Source organism: Cavia porcellus, unplaced genomic scaffold (assembly GCF_034190915.1).
Source record: "Cavia porcellus strain 051 isolate PalLab524CR breed Dunkin Hartley unplaced genomic scaffold, mCavPor4.1 scaffold_2, whole genome shotgun sequence".
Classification (NCBI taxonomy): domain Eukaryota; kingdom Metazoa; phylum Chordata; class Mammalia; order Rodentia; family Caviidae; genus Cavia; species Cavia porcellus.
In genome coordinates this window covers 132,034,199-132,049,691 of record NW_026947485.1, presented here as the reverse complement: position 1 = coordinate 132,049,691, position 15,493 = coordinate 132,034,199, and the positions used below count along the sequence as shown (strand labels likewise).

Here is a 15,493-nt window from a genome sequence, read left to right as displayed (position 1 = left end):
TTTAAAAGGCCAACATAAATATTTCAGCAGCAGTGTGTTAATGTTATTGCATTCAAAAGCTATAAATTTGCTGCTATTTGATGCTGCCAGTTGTTTGTTCAGTCTCACAGAGTTGCTGTGGCCCAACTTCCCAAGAATCCAAAGCCATGGGATAGTGAGGAAACCTAGATGCCATTCCAGAGCTTGTGCTAGCTTCTTGCATTGCTCCCCACAACCAAACTGAAAGGGTATTTCATTTCTACTCATTACACACACACACACACACACACACACACACACACACACACACACAACTTGTTTCCTAAAGATTAAGTAGTTGTAGTCAGGGTTTGCAAGGCAATAGATTTAACACAGGACACAACTTATAGGATTATTTTGTAATATTCACCCAAAAAATTAAGTACAGAGGAGCATAAGAGATCTTCCCACATGCTAGAGACCTGAAGAATCCAGCTGAGGGCCTGAATTCTACAGCGATGTCCTTCATGAGTCCAGCCAGAGGCCTAGAAACCATGACACTGTTCTATGCAAGTCTATATGAGGGATCTGCACCAGGAAGGTACAGTGGTGGAGGCTAGAAAGTCTAGACCTGTGGGGTAAAGGATCTGTGTCACAAGGCTGGGGGATCTACACCAGAGCCAGGAAGTGACACTTAAGGCAAAGCTCCTTCGAAGAGAATAGCAGCCATCTCCAGTGATAGTGAAGAAAATGAGACAGCTGAGTTTACATTAGGAGAACCAGAGCAGCAAGCATTCCAGGAGGATCAACAGCATACTATCTTTCCTTACAATTCTCCTTCTATGCTGTTGGCAACAATCCTCAGGTGACACTTTCACACCCAGATCCATGTTGATTTGGTTCATCTGGGTGTCACAAGCTGACCATTAGCTAATTCACCACGTGGTCCAAGAATAGAGAAAATATATAATTGAAATCTGTCTCCTGTCTTGGTTATTTTTCTCTCATTGCTGGGAAAAAATACCCAACACCCAAAGTTAAAGGAGGAAAGGTTTATTTAGCTCATTTATAGAGTTTTTAGTCCATAATCAGCTAGGTCCAAGGCAGAAGGCATGGCAGAGGGGCATCACAGAGGAGAAACAGCTCATGCCAACAAAACAGACAGCAAAAGCAAGCAAAGGAAGAGAGAGAGGGTACAGGTTCCTTTGGTCCTTATATTGCCTGCAGGTTACCCTTCCTAGAGAGGATGTAGCATTCAGTTTGCCTTAATTGCAAACTCTAGATTTAGCCATCACTGAAAAGCCTGACCTTATGACTGCATGAGGTTTTAGGGGGACATCTAGACACAAATCATAACATCTTTAGTGTAAATATCACCCATATGATAAAAAGTTATGGCAGTAAAATACAAATGGTCCATACAACTGCAGTCTTCTTTCCATGTGCATAATTTTGCCTATGTATCATTGAGATTAGATCATGATCAGTATTTCCAAATTTCAGTTAGCCCTAACATCACCACCAATAAAAACCCGGTGCAATGTTAAAAGGAATTTCTGTGTGAGAATAGTTATTTTAACAGCAAAGTATATGCTCTATGAGCATTCTAATCAAAAGATAAATTCAAATTGATTATGGGATCCTCTTTACCCGGAGTCATGGTGAAATCTGGAATTTTACACAACATCAACTGGAGACTTGAGTGTAGAGTAAACCATAAAGGTTAGGCAAGCAATGGAAAGCTTATTGTGGCCACAGGATTTACCCTTGATCACCCAGAGAAAACATCAGTAACACTTTCTTCTTCTGTTGTCCCCAAGGGCACTTTAGATGATGCGGATGACCCCAGCACAAGCATCGGCGCCTATCACTACATGCTGGAGTCAAACATGGGCAAGACCATGCTGGAGTTCCAGGTACCTGGCTTCTGCTATGAGTTTATCTGGTTACCTAATTTGGAAACAGGAAAACTTACCACTAACATCTATTCCAAAATAAGCTTTTTATTTCAACCCTCCTAGAATCCAGCACGGTAATGCTATTTTAGTTATAGTTCAGTAAAATAAAAGAGAGCTGAGTGTGCTGGCACAAGCCTGTCATCCCAGCACTCTGGGAGGCTGAGCCAGGAGGATTCAAATTCCAGCCCAACTTAGAGACTTACTGAGACCCTGCCTCAAAGTTTAAAAAAAAAAAAAAAAAGGCCCTTGGTTTGGTTCAATCCCTGGTACCTAAAAGTAAAAATGTAATACAGTAAAATAAAAGCAACCAAACAGGGCACAAACTTTGTTATAACAAAGAAAAGTAAAGTACATACGTCTAAGAAAAAAGGAAGCACCACAGTCTTAGGATGCTAAAACAGTTCAGCATTTCAGTACAAAGTTCACTATTAAACCAAATCAAACAGTTGTGACCATCTGGTTTTTAATTTATAAGAAGTCATAGATGAAAGTTCCCACATTAATTGAACAACACTTCTTTAGTTCCGGTATTTCTACTAAATGAAACCTGCTTCCTCCTATCATTAAAAAACAAACAAAAACAGCCCAAAAAAGAAAAGAAAAAACACCGTGTAATCCTTTCACTGTTGAGTGTTGAGAAGCTACTGTACCTCTACATAACTCATCACAGATGGTCCTGAATTTATAACGTTTCGACTTTACGATACTGACAAAGCACACCATTCTATTTTTCTATTTCAGGTCTGTTATATGAGGTATACAGCACTTCATTATAAAATAGGTTTTGTGTTAGGTGATTTTGTCCAACTTCAGGCCAATAGAAGTGTATGAATATGTTTAAGGTAGCCAACAATGAACCAGGATGTTCAGGTGGTTAGGTGTATTGAATGCATTTTTGACTTGATATTTCCAACTTACAATGGATTTATCAGAGAATATCCCCATGGGCAAGCAGAAGTTCAGCTGCATTTGAAAAACCAATAATTATATGGATAACAGTCATATTAATCAGTAGGGCTTATTAGATGCTTTCTTTGAAGTGATGCTTGATATTTAATGTTTTGTCATAATTGATTACAACCAAGTGAATTAGATTTTATGACATTACCATGTTAGTGATTTTTTCCAGTATCAGATTCATTTTTTACCTTATAAGTCTTTATAAAGTTAATTATCACATATACTGATTAACAACCAGTTAAATAGGCAAAAATAAAAAACCATATATAGCACATCAGACAGTTATACTAACTCAAGGCATACTCTTATTACTGACAGAAGTTTGTCATAGCTTAATAAACAGCAGAGCCAGCATTCAACCCTGGGTACTCCAATCACTGAGCTCATACAGTGGACTCTTTGTCAGGTTGAGCAGATAAAAATGGAGTGGTCACTGGAGAGGGAATGTGTGTCTCTCTGAAACACTAAATCTGGATGCAGATGAACATCCAAAAACATGTAATGTTGGTAGAAATCAGTATGTAATATAATGGTTGCCCTTGGTGATGGGTATTTTCTTAGACTCCAAGAAGTAACCAGAGATTATACTTAAATCCAAGAAAAACCCAGAGACATAAAGTTTCATGACCAAGAACATTCATCATGATATAATTTACCATCGTGTGGCAGTTGAGAGCTGAAGCCACCAGTTTTCAGATGCCTTGCTGCATCCAAGTCTTGGCGTAGTCATATGTTCTTTCTGCTCATCTTTCAAAAACTGATGTTCCTCTGTATTCATCCTGCGTATGATTGAAAATGCTTTCTCCATTCTGCATCTTGATCTCCATCTTGATCATTAATGCACTCTTTAGGTGGAGATGGTCTCCCTGACCTCTGATAAAGCCTGTCTTGGTTCATGAAGTGAACCCTCTGCAGTGGGTTCTGGCCCAGGCTCTGGAGTGGACTGGCTAGTTTTAGCCTCCATTTCTGACCTCTAAATCTTTTTTCCTTGTTTGTGTGTAAATCAGGAAAAATAATAGTAGAACCTCCCAGGGCCAGGGTGAGAATTCATGGAAGAACCTCGACCAGTGGTGGTCACATGCCATGGTGGGCTGTCTGTATCACTTAAAGCTCTCACAGACAATCCTGCCATATGGTACTCATTCCACAAAGGGTAATGATCATTAAGCTATGTATTTCTAAGGAGACAAATGGCACAAAAGAAAATACATTTCAAAATCATACTGAGCTATGTATGAGCCCCCTTACCTCACTTGCCACCTGTGAGCTTGCCCATTCAGAGATTGTTTTTGTATCTATGAAACAGAAATAATAATGTTTACTTATAGGATTAAATAATGTGACTTTTATAAAGCAGAAAGCATCATCCTTCCGGACAGGAGGAAAATCGTTTATCTTAATTCCTCCTTTTACATGCAATCAAAAGAATACCGTACTTCTTTTATTATTTATTGTTAGACCTGCCCTACTGCGATTGCTTGTATGTGACTTAGTAGCTATTCTCAGAAAACAACGGCTTTTGAATATCAATGAGTTAGTCTGCCAAAGATGAATAAGGTGAGAATAATTAATAATAATTAATCATAAAGTGTTATTAAAATTCCTTCCAAGAACTATGAAAGGCTCCCCTCAGCCTCATCAGAGTCATTACCTTGGGTCCTGAGTATTCTGTGAGGGTCTCCTTTGAAAGGTATTTATGCATGTGAAATAATAATTTGAATCATACTAAGATGCAGAAATGCCTCTGAAGTTCTCATAAAGCTACGCTGGGTTCCAGATGGGGGCCAAGGAAGAAGATAAACGGGCAGGGAAAATCCAAGCCTCTAATCTGCAGGGGAGGAGAGACACACCACAGTTCAACAGGAGGTTTCAGGAGCCTGGCTTTTGGCTCCTCTGCCCACAGGGTCCCTCCGCAGGGCAAGCGGTCCTCGGTGGCCTGAGCTCCGTGCATGTTTGTGTCTGCACTTATTGACCACTGACCCCAGACTTGAGCTGCTTCCGTAGGCACAGCTGCCTGGCAGCCCTGGTGGGTCCTGGCCGCATGTATATCCCCTGATGGATGATTACACCGTGGGAAGCAGGGTGGCGTCTCCCGGTGGCCCTCAGGCTTGCTCAGGAGGGTCCTGCAGGGGTGGAAATGCGATAGGCCTCTGCTTACCTTGGCGTCGTGGGCGGGAAGCCCAGCTGCTGCTTTGGGGGGTCCTGCCTGTACAGATAACTGCGGGCCGCTGGGGGAGGGATGGAAGCAGCAGGCGCTGGGTCTCGTCAAGGTCAGAGTCTAGGCAGGCTTTGACTGAAGCCGGATAATATATTTATTTTGAAGCCTAATGCAATCCAAAGAGGAGTTGTTTATTTACATCTTTGCTAAATTCTCCAGGTCACCTTTTAAAACCTCATCCCATAAACAAATTTCCTTTTAGATCCATCCTCTTGGGTGGGGAGATGGTGCCCACCTGTTTTTCAAGTTCTCCGTTTACAGTGTTTGTTTTTCTTATTTCTGATGAATCACAGAACCAAGCCAGTCTCCCGGACAAAGTTCCGGAGAGAAGCGGTGGAGGCTTTTCTCCCCCAAAGTAGCTGAAAAGCCAAACACTGTGTCTCCCAGGAGGCAATGCAAGGCAGAGCCCTGAGGACAGAGCCCGGTTGTTGCCGGTTTAAACACAATGAGTGACAGAATAAGCCAGGAAACCTGCAGAATGAGACCTGCAACTGCAATTTTATTTTCCATTCGATTCTAAATTTACTTTGCTGACCAGCTATATATTTTGCGGAGTTCGATGTAAAATAAAAATGCAGAGGCTTTTGTTCAAAATCTATTAAGAGCTGACCATGGTGGTGCAGGCCTATGATCCCACCTCTCCGGGAAGCAGAGATAGGAAGGTCCCAAGTTTGAGCCCACTCTAGAGTATTTAGTGATTTAGCAAGACCCTGTCTCAAAAAAAAAACCAAAACAAAACAACCACAAAATAAAAAATTTAAAAATAAATAATGGCTAGGGTGGGGAGGAAGTACATGGCTAAGGCTTTTGGTTCAATTTCCTGTAAAAAACTGAACTGAGAATAAAAAGCTAATAAGAATCTCAGTACTGCGGAATAGTAAATCAAGTTCGGAGTTCAAACACAGGCCTCAAACTCCTGGAGCAGAGTTGCTGAGACTGACCCAGCAGAAGGACCTAGACTGTATTCACAGCCCAGTGAGGGGTCACTTGGTTCTGACACAAAATTAAAAGGCACACTGAACAACTTGGTGGTCAAGATAGATAATATCATAATACAGTAGGGCAATAGCTCAAAATTATTGCAAAACATACCCGCTTAACAAAACATCAGCCTTTTACATAAAATCCCTCATCCTGCACGCACCGCCCCGCAGCTCATCTACACCTTTCCTCTGCACCTCATGCTCGAAGGCCGGCTTTGCAGTCTGCTGTCCACCCAGCAGGCTGCAGGCTCCCAGGTTCACCCATGACACAAACATCACGGTGCAGAGACTGCGGCGCACAGCAAGGCCACCCTTGGGGACAGACACTCAGACCCCCACAGAGCTGCAGCTTCTCCAGGAAGAAGGCCAGATGGTAAATCCAGGCAGCAGGGCTGACAGGGAAAAGTAGGAGCCGGTACCTCCCAGGGGTTCAAGGCCCCTCTCTGCCCATCACAGTGACATGAGGACTTCCTGGGGCTGACCGCAAGCTCAGATAGCTGTGGACAATTTGAATATAGTGAATTTGGTCTTGGAAGGGAAAAGAAATGGGACCAGAAGTACATGGAAAAACATGGGAATATGGAAACATACTTTATGTAATGATGATGTAATATGCTTTGATATCTCTCTGAGTAAGACAACAACCACATATAAAGTAAGAGAGTGGGCAGGAGGTTGTCTTCCCTAGAGAAGTTTAGGGACCAGAGCCACTCTGAGGGGGAGGCAATGTTCTGGAGACCACCACAATGCAAGTCCCTTTGGGGAACTCTGTGAGTGATGAGGGGTTGTCAAGGAGCATAAGAAAGGTTCTGGTTCTATTCCTGTGTAACTACAGACTCTAGAGTCTTCGGGGAATTGGAGGGGAGGGTGGAGCAGCAGTTCAGGCACAGGTTACCTGCATTCCTGGCACTCTGGGAGACTGAGATAGGAGACTACAGGTTCAAGCCCAGCCTGGTCAAGTTAGGGACTTACAGCAACCCTGTGTTAAAATTAAAAAAAAACAAAATAAAATATAATATAATATAAAAAGGGCTAGGAATGTAGCTCAGTGAAAGGGGCCAGAGTTCAATCCCCAGTACCAGATGTAGGGGGTACAAAAAGAATAAGCTCAGAGGATCTTAATGAAGCAAGAGTACAGTTTTAAGGCAACAACTGCCAAAGGATGGATTAAGAGCTCTGTTAACAATAGGCTGTTTCTCAAGTAGGCCAGAAAGTTGGCTGGACAGTGCCAGGGTGGGTACGGGCAGCTACATTTCAGATATAGCTGTCAAGTTTGCTAGGGACTGAGGAGCTGCTTAGTGGTAGAGGGTATGCCCAGTCCGCATGGGCTCCGGGATCACAAAACAAACACACAAACTTTCCTTGAAAATTTTAGAGAGGAGATCAAGTGAAAGAACGGGGCATGTATTTTCTTTTTTAAAAAGATGGGCTATACAAAGGGGACATAACATTTTTACAAAACATGAAACCCAAAGAAATTTCTTATTTGCAGATATTGGGTCTCCTATTTCTTCATAGGTTTTGTTCTGGCTACAGAACGTACACTGGGTAGGTTTGGGGGTTGTGGTGGGAAAGGGAGCACCAGTGTGCCCTCCTGAGCGCTGGGCTACTTCAGGGACAGATTGCGAGGCACAGAGGCGAGAGCTCAGTGAGTGGAGGTTCAGTTTAGGGAATGAAGCTCTCCCCCTTTTCCGTATTAGTATTGTGACGTGATGTGGTGAGAACCTGGGGAGGGTCAGGGAGAAGAGGGGCAGTAAGAAGGCGGATTCCTGGGACTTAGACCCAGGGCTCTGGGCAGACAGTAGGGTCTCTGTTTCCAGTGGAGGGAGCAACTCAGCTGAAAATCATGTTGTATTTTAATTAATGGAAACACATGATTTTACTTTTACTGGGCGCTCTTCAGGTTCCCGGGGTGCTTATCATGCAGTGCAATATAGACAAAATGCTAAACTTGATCTCAGGTGGTTGAGAAGAGAAGCACTTAATTGGATGGCAGTTTTAGACATGAGGATAATACTGTTTGTTCTTCTGATGATCTTATAGTTTTCACTTTACTGGGTAATTTCCAGATGCCTTTAATTTAAGCCCATGCATCTCCTGATTCTCCTAATGAAAACTTTTTCCTGGACAGGCAGAGATAAAGATAGTTAATAAAAGTCAGCTTTGGGGACAGACACTAGGATACTATCTAAATTTTAAATTTTCATAACTATTGCCATGAACAGGAAGTTCCTTAATTATATTTAGCTATTTTCCAACAATTATGCAGTTTGCGCCATTGATCCTTAATAGATATTTTCTGACAAAAACAGAGACAGAAATACAAGAAACAAGGAGATGGACCTTTTGCAAATGTGTAGGGGACCAAGCGATGGAGGGAGGGAATGGAGGGGAGAGAGAGGGAACATAAAGTGAATTAAGATGTGTTACATACATGTACCAGCTCTCCTAGATGAATGTGCTCATTATGTACTGCAAACGTACTAATTAAAATAATTTTTTTAAAAAGTCAGACAATGCCTCTGTATGTGAAACTCAAGTAAATTCAGTAGAGTGCTGCTAGCTCTAACCACATTAGGAAAATAAAAATCTCTGCCAGGTTGCTACACCTTGGCTTGCCCTTGATCTCAGGCAGGAAAAGGAAAAATTGAGCCCGTAGGAGTGCTGTTATGCTCAATGCCATTAGATGTGGAAACCAGCGATATGTTTTAGTGTCAATATAAGCTTATTCACCACGTTTTGAGGCCTTTTCCTGGATTGAGTTTATAAATTTATGGTTTCTGTAGTTTGTCCATTATATGTTCTTTATTGTCAAAGATAAATTTAAAATAAATTTAGAGAATGAGTTGGCTCTTATTTGTGATTGTGGAATCAAGGAAGCCCTTATTCCATGAAATAGATTGAGTGCTCCAGTGAGTCGAGCAAAGGGAGCTGGATCTATAGGCAGAAAAGGGCTGAAGAAAGCAGAAACAGAAGAAAAAGTTACTTTGCTTGTTAAGGGTAACTCAAAAGGGATTTCTATAGCACAAGGCTAATGCTGTATTTGGCTGGGTGTGTGTGTGTGTGTGTGTGTGTGTGTGTGTGTGTGTGTGTGTGTGTATGTGTGTGATTCTCCTCATTTCTGGGAAAGTCAGATAAGCAACTGTGTTTCATCCTGCCGAGATACGAGTGTCTTTATTCCACTTTGATATGTGAAGGAGCTGTGTCCAAACCAACGACTTCCTGTACGTTTTATTTTTAAATATTTACATATGTAATTTTTGGCTTACATTTTTAAAGCTTATTTTTTTTTTTAATATGCAATGTAGTCACATGGTTGAAAGCTAAAAAAGTTATCTAACTGGCCACCAGGGGGAACAGGAAGTGCCACCCAGTGGTAGAGCACTTGATCTGCTTTGGATGGTTGTATGAGAGCCTGGGTTTGATCCCCAGCACTGCAAAAACAAAATGTAACTAAAACTGCAGATAGAATTCCTCCCACTTCTGTCCTTCACATGTGCATTTTTTTATCCCCAGAAGGATAAATATTACTATATTTTTTGCTTGTGCTAAGTTTTGTTGTTGTTGTTTATTTTTTCCGTTTGGTTTTGGTGCTGGGGATTGGATTTAATGTAAGTCCTCCTGCACTGTGAGCACCCCTGAGCTGCATCCCTGGCCCCATCACAGAACTTTCCTAGACATTTACAAGCAAATACGTGTATTCTGTGCTTTTTAAATCTAATAGCACACATTATGCACCATTATGTACTTTGTATTTCAACATCATAGAATTCTTTATTAGAACCTAAAGGGTACTTTCAGCATTGGTGCATGCGAAGTATTCGGTAGCGTGGCTGTATGATGCGTTCTTTTACCATTTCTCTAAAAATGAAAATTTAAACTGTTCCAATTTCTAACAGTTTCAAAAATGGTACAATGTATAGCCTCATATATTATTCTCAGAGGTATTAGCGTATTTGGATAAACTTTTGGGTGTACAATTACAGAGTATGCATTTTAATATTTAAGAATAGCCTGTCAATATTTATCATTTCATTATGCAAGTACAGATATAGCAAAGTGGAGAATGCATTCTCCAGGAGACTTTGTGAGAACTCTCCCAAAGAGTTCTGGTCATATTAAAATTTTTGTTTGCCTGTTATATTTGGTGATCAGAGTTGTGCCCTGCTGAAGCCTCTAAATGACATTAAAGTTTCTGCTTCAAAATGAATGACAGATATTTGGGTTTTGTAGGAGCTGATGACCATTTTCCAACTACTGCACTGGAATGGAAGTCTAAAGGCTCTTCGTGAAACAAAGTGTTCTCGACAGGTGAGGTTTTCCAATCAAGACCAGTTTTGTGTTGTAGGAACTAAGGAGATGACTGATCATCTTCCTAAGAGATTTTTTTTAATTTGGATTCTCTCTTGCGCTCTTTTGAGCAGAGGGCAACTGAAGAACTATATGTAGCGGAGCAGTTGAGTCAGAGACTGGCCAAGTATATGCACTCAGAACGTTGGCGCAGGACTCATTTAAACACCTGTACCGAGTGCAGGATGGAGCTATCCCTCAGGCAGAGCAGGGGGAAGCTGAGAAAGCTTGTAAAACCTGCTCCTTGAAGATGGACAGTTTTGGTTGTGGCAGAAAGGTATTTCCCACTACATCAAAAGTCCCCAGGGGGCGACAGAAATGATTTGAAGTTGGACAACATGGCCCTCTATCACCTCAATTGCTTGATTCAGATGTTTTTCTTATTTTTGAGACACAAGGTCTTACTATTTCTATACTATGTACGGGGAACACAATTCACTGCTTTTTAAATAACAAATGTAAAATCTTTCCTGTATATTTAGTAGTCTCACCTGCTCTCTTCCAAGATTTGCTTTTTCTATACCCACCAATTTGAAGGATGCTAGTTTATTTTTGAGAATTTCCAGGATTCTGTGTGAGGAACAAAGCCTCTTAGCAAGATGAGGTGAATGTGAGAGTTTTCCATACATTGCAGTCCCGGGAGTTTTAAGTTGTTCTTTGCTTAGAAAGTTTGGCTTTCAAAATGTCAGAGATGGAAAAGAAATGAGTTGCTGACAATGGCTTTGGCTATTTTTTTTTTTTTCTTTGATTTTAAAAAAGCCCTTTGAAATATGTCGGGTTGGTTATAAACACTTTTCCATGATTGGTTTTAATTTGTTAAGGTCATAAATAAATACCATATGTTCTTCAAAATAAAAATAAGCAATGCATCCACTCCACATGACCAAACCTGCATTTGACAGTATGATGTATTGATAATTTTTTTCACAGAAGAAATAAAAGTTGTGGTTACTTTTTAATTTTTGGCAAAAGTAAGAAAACGTGCATCATGAAGGTGATACCAACAACAATGTCTACATTCTATAATACATCTTAAAGTTATTTCTCTGGTTGTAGTAAGCCATTTGGACTGGCATCTCCCTGATTCTACCAGCACAGCAGCTGGGAAGTTGACCCTCCTGGCTTCTAAATCTTGTTCTGAAGCCCCTGGACTGCAGACTTTCTGCGTTCTATGATAAGTGTGACCAAACCCATTTTGCCCAAATTCCTTTGCTAAGTATTTTCCTTTTTCTATCCTTTCAAAAGAAATAATGCTGGGCAGAAGAATCCCATGAATAAATGACATAGTATTCACAGCAATCATTTTAAGGATATATATTTTTTAAAAGGCTTGGGTTGTCTGGAGACTTCCTAGCTGTGTCCTTGTTTGCATTTTTCTCATGATCAGTGGTGTGTTTTGACACAGCCTGGAGGACTTGCTTTGCTCATCGTTTCTGTTAAAACCGTGGGTCAGTGGGATTCGGTTAGAGTTTGTGAACATCAGAGCTTTGGCTGTGGTGGTGCGGGAGGAAGCGTGGAAAGGCCCGTGCACAGTTGCCTCTTTGCCCTTCCTGACTCTGACTCTTGTTTGTTGGCTCCTCAGGAAGTCATCTCCTATTATTCCCAGTATTCCCTAGATGAAAAGATGCGCAGCCACATGGCCCTCGACTGGATCATGAAGGAGCGGGAATCGCCGGGAATTCTCTCCCAGGAGCTACGAATGGCCCTGAGGCAGCTGGAGGAAGCCAGGAAAGCAGGCCAAGAACTGCGATTTTACAAAGAAAAGAAAGAAATCCTGAGCTTGGCCCTGACTCAGATCTACAGTGACCCTGACCCTTCCTCGCCCAGTGATGACCAGCTGAGCCTCACGGCCCTGTGTGGCTATCACTAACAAGGCCAGGTCTCAGGTCCCCGGCTGGGAGGCTGACCTGAGGAGGCTGTTGGAAGGAGGTCCTCAGAGGCGACCTGAAGCTGCACCAACCCCCAGACCCAGGCATGCATCCACTCTCAGAATGTGAGCGCCACAGGACTCTACCAAATCCCACTTCCCACTCCGCCCATCCCACCTTCAGCTGAACCATCTCAGGATGAAAACAGGATTATCTGTACGCAGTTTTCAGGCTGGCTCCTCTTAAGAGCCTAACTGATATGGTGATGTTTCCAAGAATGGGCCACTATGACACCCGCCTTCCCCCAAAAAAACCCATCCTCCAGGACTAAGAGAAGTAGCATGATAACAAATTTTAAGTACATAAGATTAAATAAACAACATGAATGTTTAAAAATATATATAACAGTCAGAGTCTTGTTCCAATTTTTGAAAGCTAAGTGATCGTTTATACTCAGGTATAATCCAAGGCGATTCTCACTAGCAAAGCTCTACAGTGGCAGTAGTATGACTGTCTTACATAAATTAAATTTGGATAAAAATTCTATGCCATAATGTTTCTAAAACACATTCTTCCCTAATAAGGGTAAATATTACCTAGAATATAAATCTGTATAACTCCTCAAGAAGAATTAATGTCCAGTTTCTGTGAGTCTTGCAGTTAATCATGTTCATTTTTAATTTGCAAATACATAACTTGAATTAATTTGCCTTTATTTTTGCCATTGAAGACATACATCTAGAATGGAGAAAATTAATCATATTTTAAAGATTAAAATATTTCAAAAAAAGAATTAGCATATAACAGAGTGCTTGCTTTTGATTGATTTCACAGAGATTAGACAGGGAGTCTATAACTGTTTGTTTTTCAAGATCATAAGAAATCAATGGCTCAACTGAATATCATTGTTAAATTTAAACCCTTGGAATTTTCTTTAAAGGTGGGATAGGACATTGCCATGTCTGATCTATCACTATCAATCAACTGATTAGAAAATCAAAATCAAATTTAACAATGACATTAATGTTAATTTTCAGTACTCATGGGTGTTTCCATATCTATGACATGAAAAAGATTACTCTGAGTTTAGTCCAATAATTTGAATTTTAAACAGTTTTCTCAATTTTAAAAAGTTTCAGCTGAGTTTGGTGGCACATGCCTATAATCTCAGCACTCTGGAAAGGCTGAGGCAGGAGGATCACAAATCCAAGCCCAGTCTGATCCATTTAGTAATTTAGTGAGACCTTGACACAGGGGAAAGAAAAAGTTAAAAGGATGGGTATGTAAACCAATATGTGACGGTCTTGGTTTAAATTGACAGTAGTGAAAAAAGGTTTGTTTTTCTTCATGTTTATGCAAATACAACTTTTCTAAAAGCTAAAATATAATTATACTGAAGCTAATGAGATATTTTAACCTCTTATCTAACTATGAACAAATATTATTGCCACTCCTTAAACCTTTATGGAAACTATTATCTGCTGATCACATATTTTGGAATTAGTCTTGACAATGAAAATTCATTGTGCATAACATTTCTTAGACCAGGAGAACATTTAACATTTAATGACCTTACATTAATATCTTGAAAATCAATTCCGGACAGTGTATGTGAATTACACAAGCATCTGTGATGCTGATCCAGAGAAAAGCAGTGCTGAGGAGCACGGAGGTTATACTTTTCCCTTTTTCTGTATCTTTCTCAATAGCAAAAGGTGATAAAGGGACTTAGAGTGAAGGATTCTCTAAGTATGCAGAGATTTGAACCTAATTTTAATTGTACACTTTATGAGGCTAAAATATTTTATTTTGTAAGCTTTAAACCATCTCCTAGAAAAATAGAATAAAACATGTTCATTCAAAATTGAACACATTCAGAGGGTATATGAGCAATCAAAATCCATAGATTGTCCTAGAGCCCTTGGCCCCTATGTTAGAACTCAATTTCCAATACATCAGACAGTCTTGTAAATTTCACAACAAAGATCCAGTGTTGCTCAGCTATAGCCAATAGACTCCATGATGGATGTATAAGATGACGCTGTATTTGACAAGCCAAACATACCACATTGTTATGAAAAAGCATTTTAGACAAACTCATAACTCTATTTGGAAGAATGTATCAGAATATTACAGATTTAATAAAACCGTTGTCCTCTAAGTTCAGCATTCTGTTGTCCATTGGGTTGAAAAGCTGTAGTTCATTTGTACTGTTGCTGCTAAATTCATTCACTTATTTTTAACAGTGGAAAAGAATCAAACCCTTAGACATTCCTGAAATGCTGTACCTATTCTCAACTATGAATATAGTCACTTAGATGTCTAGACAAATACAAAGAAAAAAAAATAAAAGTTTATTTTTATTCTTTCAGGAAAGCATTTGTAGCCAAAAGTATTGTTTACCTATATATAGTTGAGATGCTGAGAATTCTGAGTTTTATTGTGCCTTGCTTTGCTTTATAGTCTAGGGAAAAAGAGCCCAGACTAACAAGCTGTTATCCTTGACTATGGTGACAAGTAAACACTAGTCAGGATACTCTCTCCTGTTCTTTGTTTTGCCATGTATAAATACAAAATTAACATCTCTTCTATTATGAAACTTATAGTGAACTTCCCACAGTTAGTATTTGGATGGCTTCTAGACAGAGCTTCAGGAAAACAAAACTCCTTTTCTGCATGGTTCTTAATTTTGGCTATACTCAAGGAACTTTTGAAAATCCTAAAACAGTACCTAGACCAAGGAAATCAGATTTATTGAAAGTGTGGTCTAGGCATCAATATTTTTTAAATCTTTCCAGATAGTTGTAAAAGTCAAAAACACTACTATACCCAGGATGTGCTGGCCTAGGGTCAAAGGCCTCACCAGAAGAACTATTACTCTTGCTTGACCTTGGCCCCAAACTCAGATGGGGAGCTTGGGGGCCTAGCTATGATTCAATCCTGCTGTTTGAACTGGAAGTTTCACCTAAAACTCAGAACTCAAATATATGCACACACACACACAAACACATACACACACACACACACACACACACACACACACACACACATACCATCTTCGCCAGAGAGCCACGTTCTGATCCAGGTTTGAGGCCTTATTTCTCTAATACAACACAGGAAACATTGAAACATCTGCACCAAAGTCAACTGGGGTCCTTGTTTTTAAAACTGGACTACATCCCAGTCTTACTAAGCACA

At 40.4% G+C, this 15,493-nt stretch overlaps 1 protein-coding gene across 1 annotated transcript in view; it reads left to right on the top strand.

Annotated features, from left to right (window-relative positions):
- The window catches only part of Lix1 (limb and CNS expressed 1), a 53,016-nt gene extending 38,560 nt beyond the window's left edge, over positions 1 to 14,456 (top strand). The window contains exons 4-6 of the mRNA XM_003479414.5: positions 1,779 to 1,874; positions 10,311 to 10,388; positions 12,010 to 14,456. Coding sequence (XP_003479462.1) covers positions 1,779 to 1,874; positions 10,311 to 10,388; positions 12,010 to 12,297 — 462 coding nt within the window. The 3' untranslated portion in view covers positions 12,298 to 14,456. The remainder of the gene's footprint in view (positions 1 to 1,778; positions 1,875 to 10,310; positions 10,389 to 12,009) is intronic.
- The last annotated feature ends 1,037 nt before the right edge of the window (positions 14,457 to 15,493 follow it).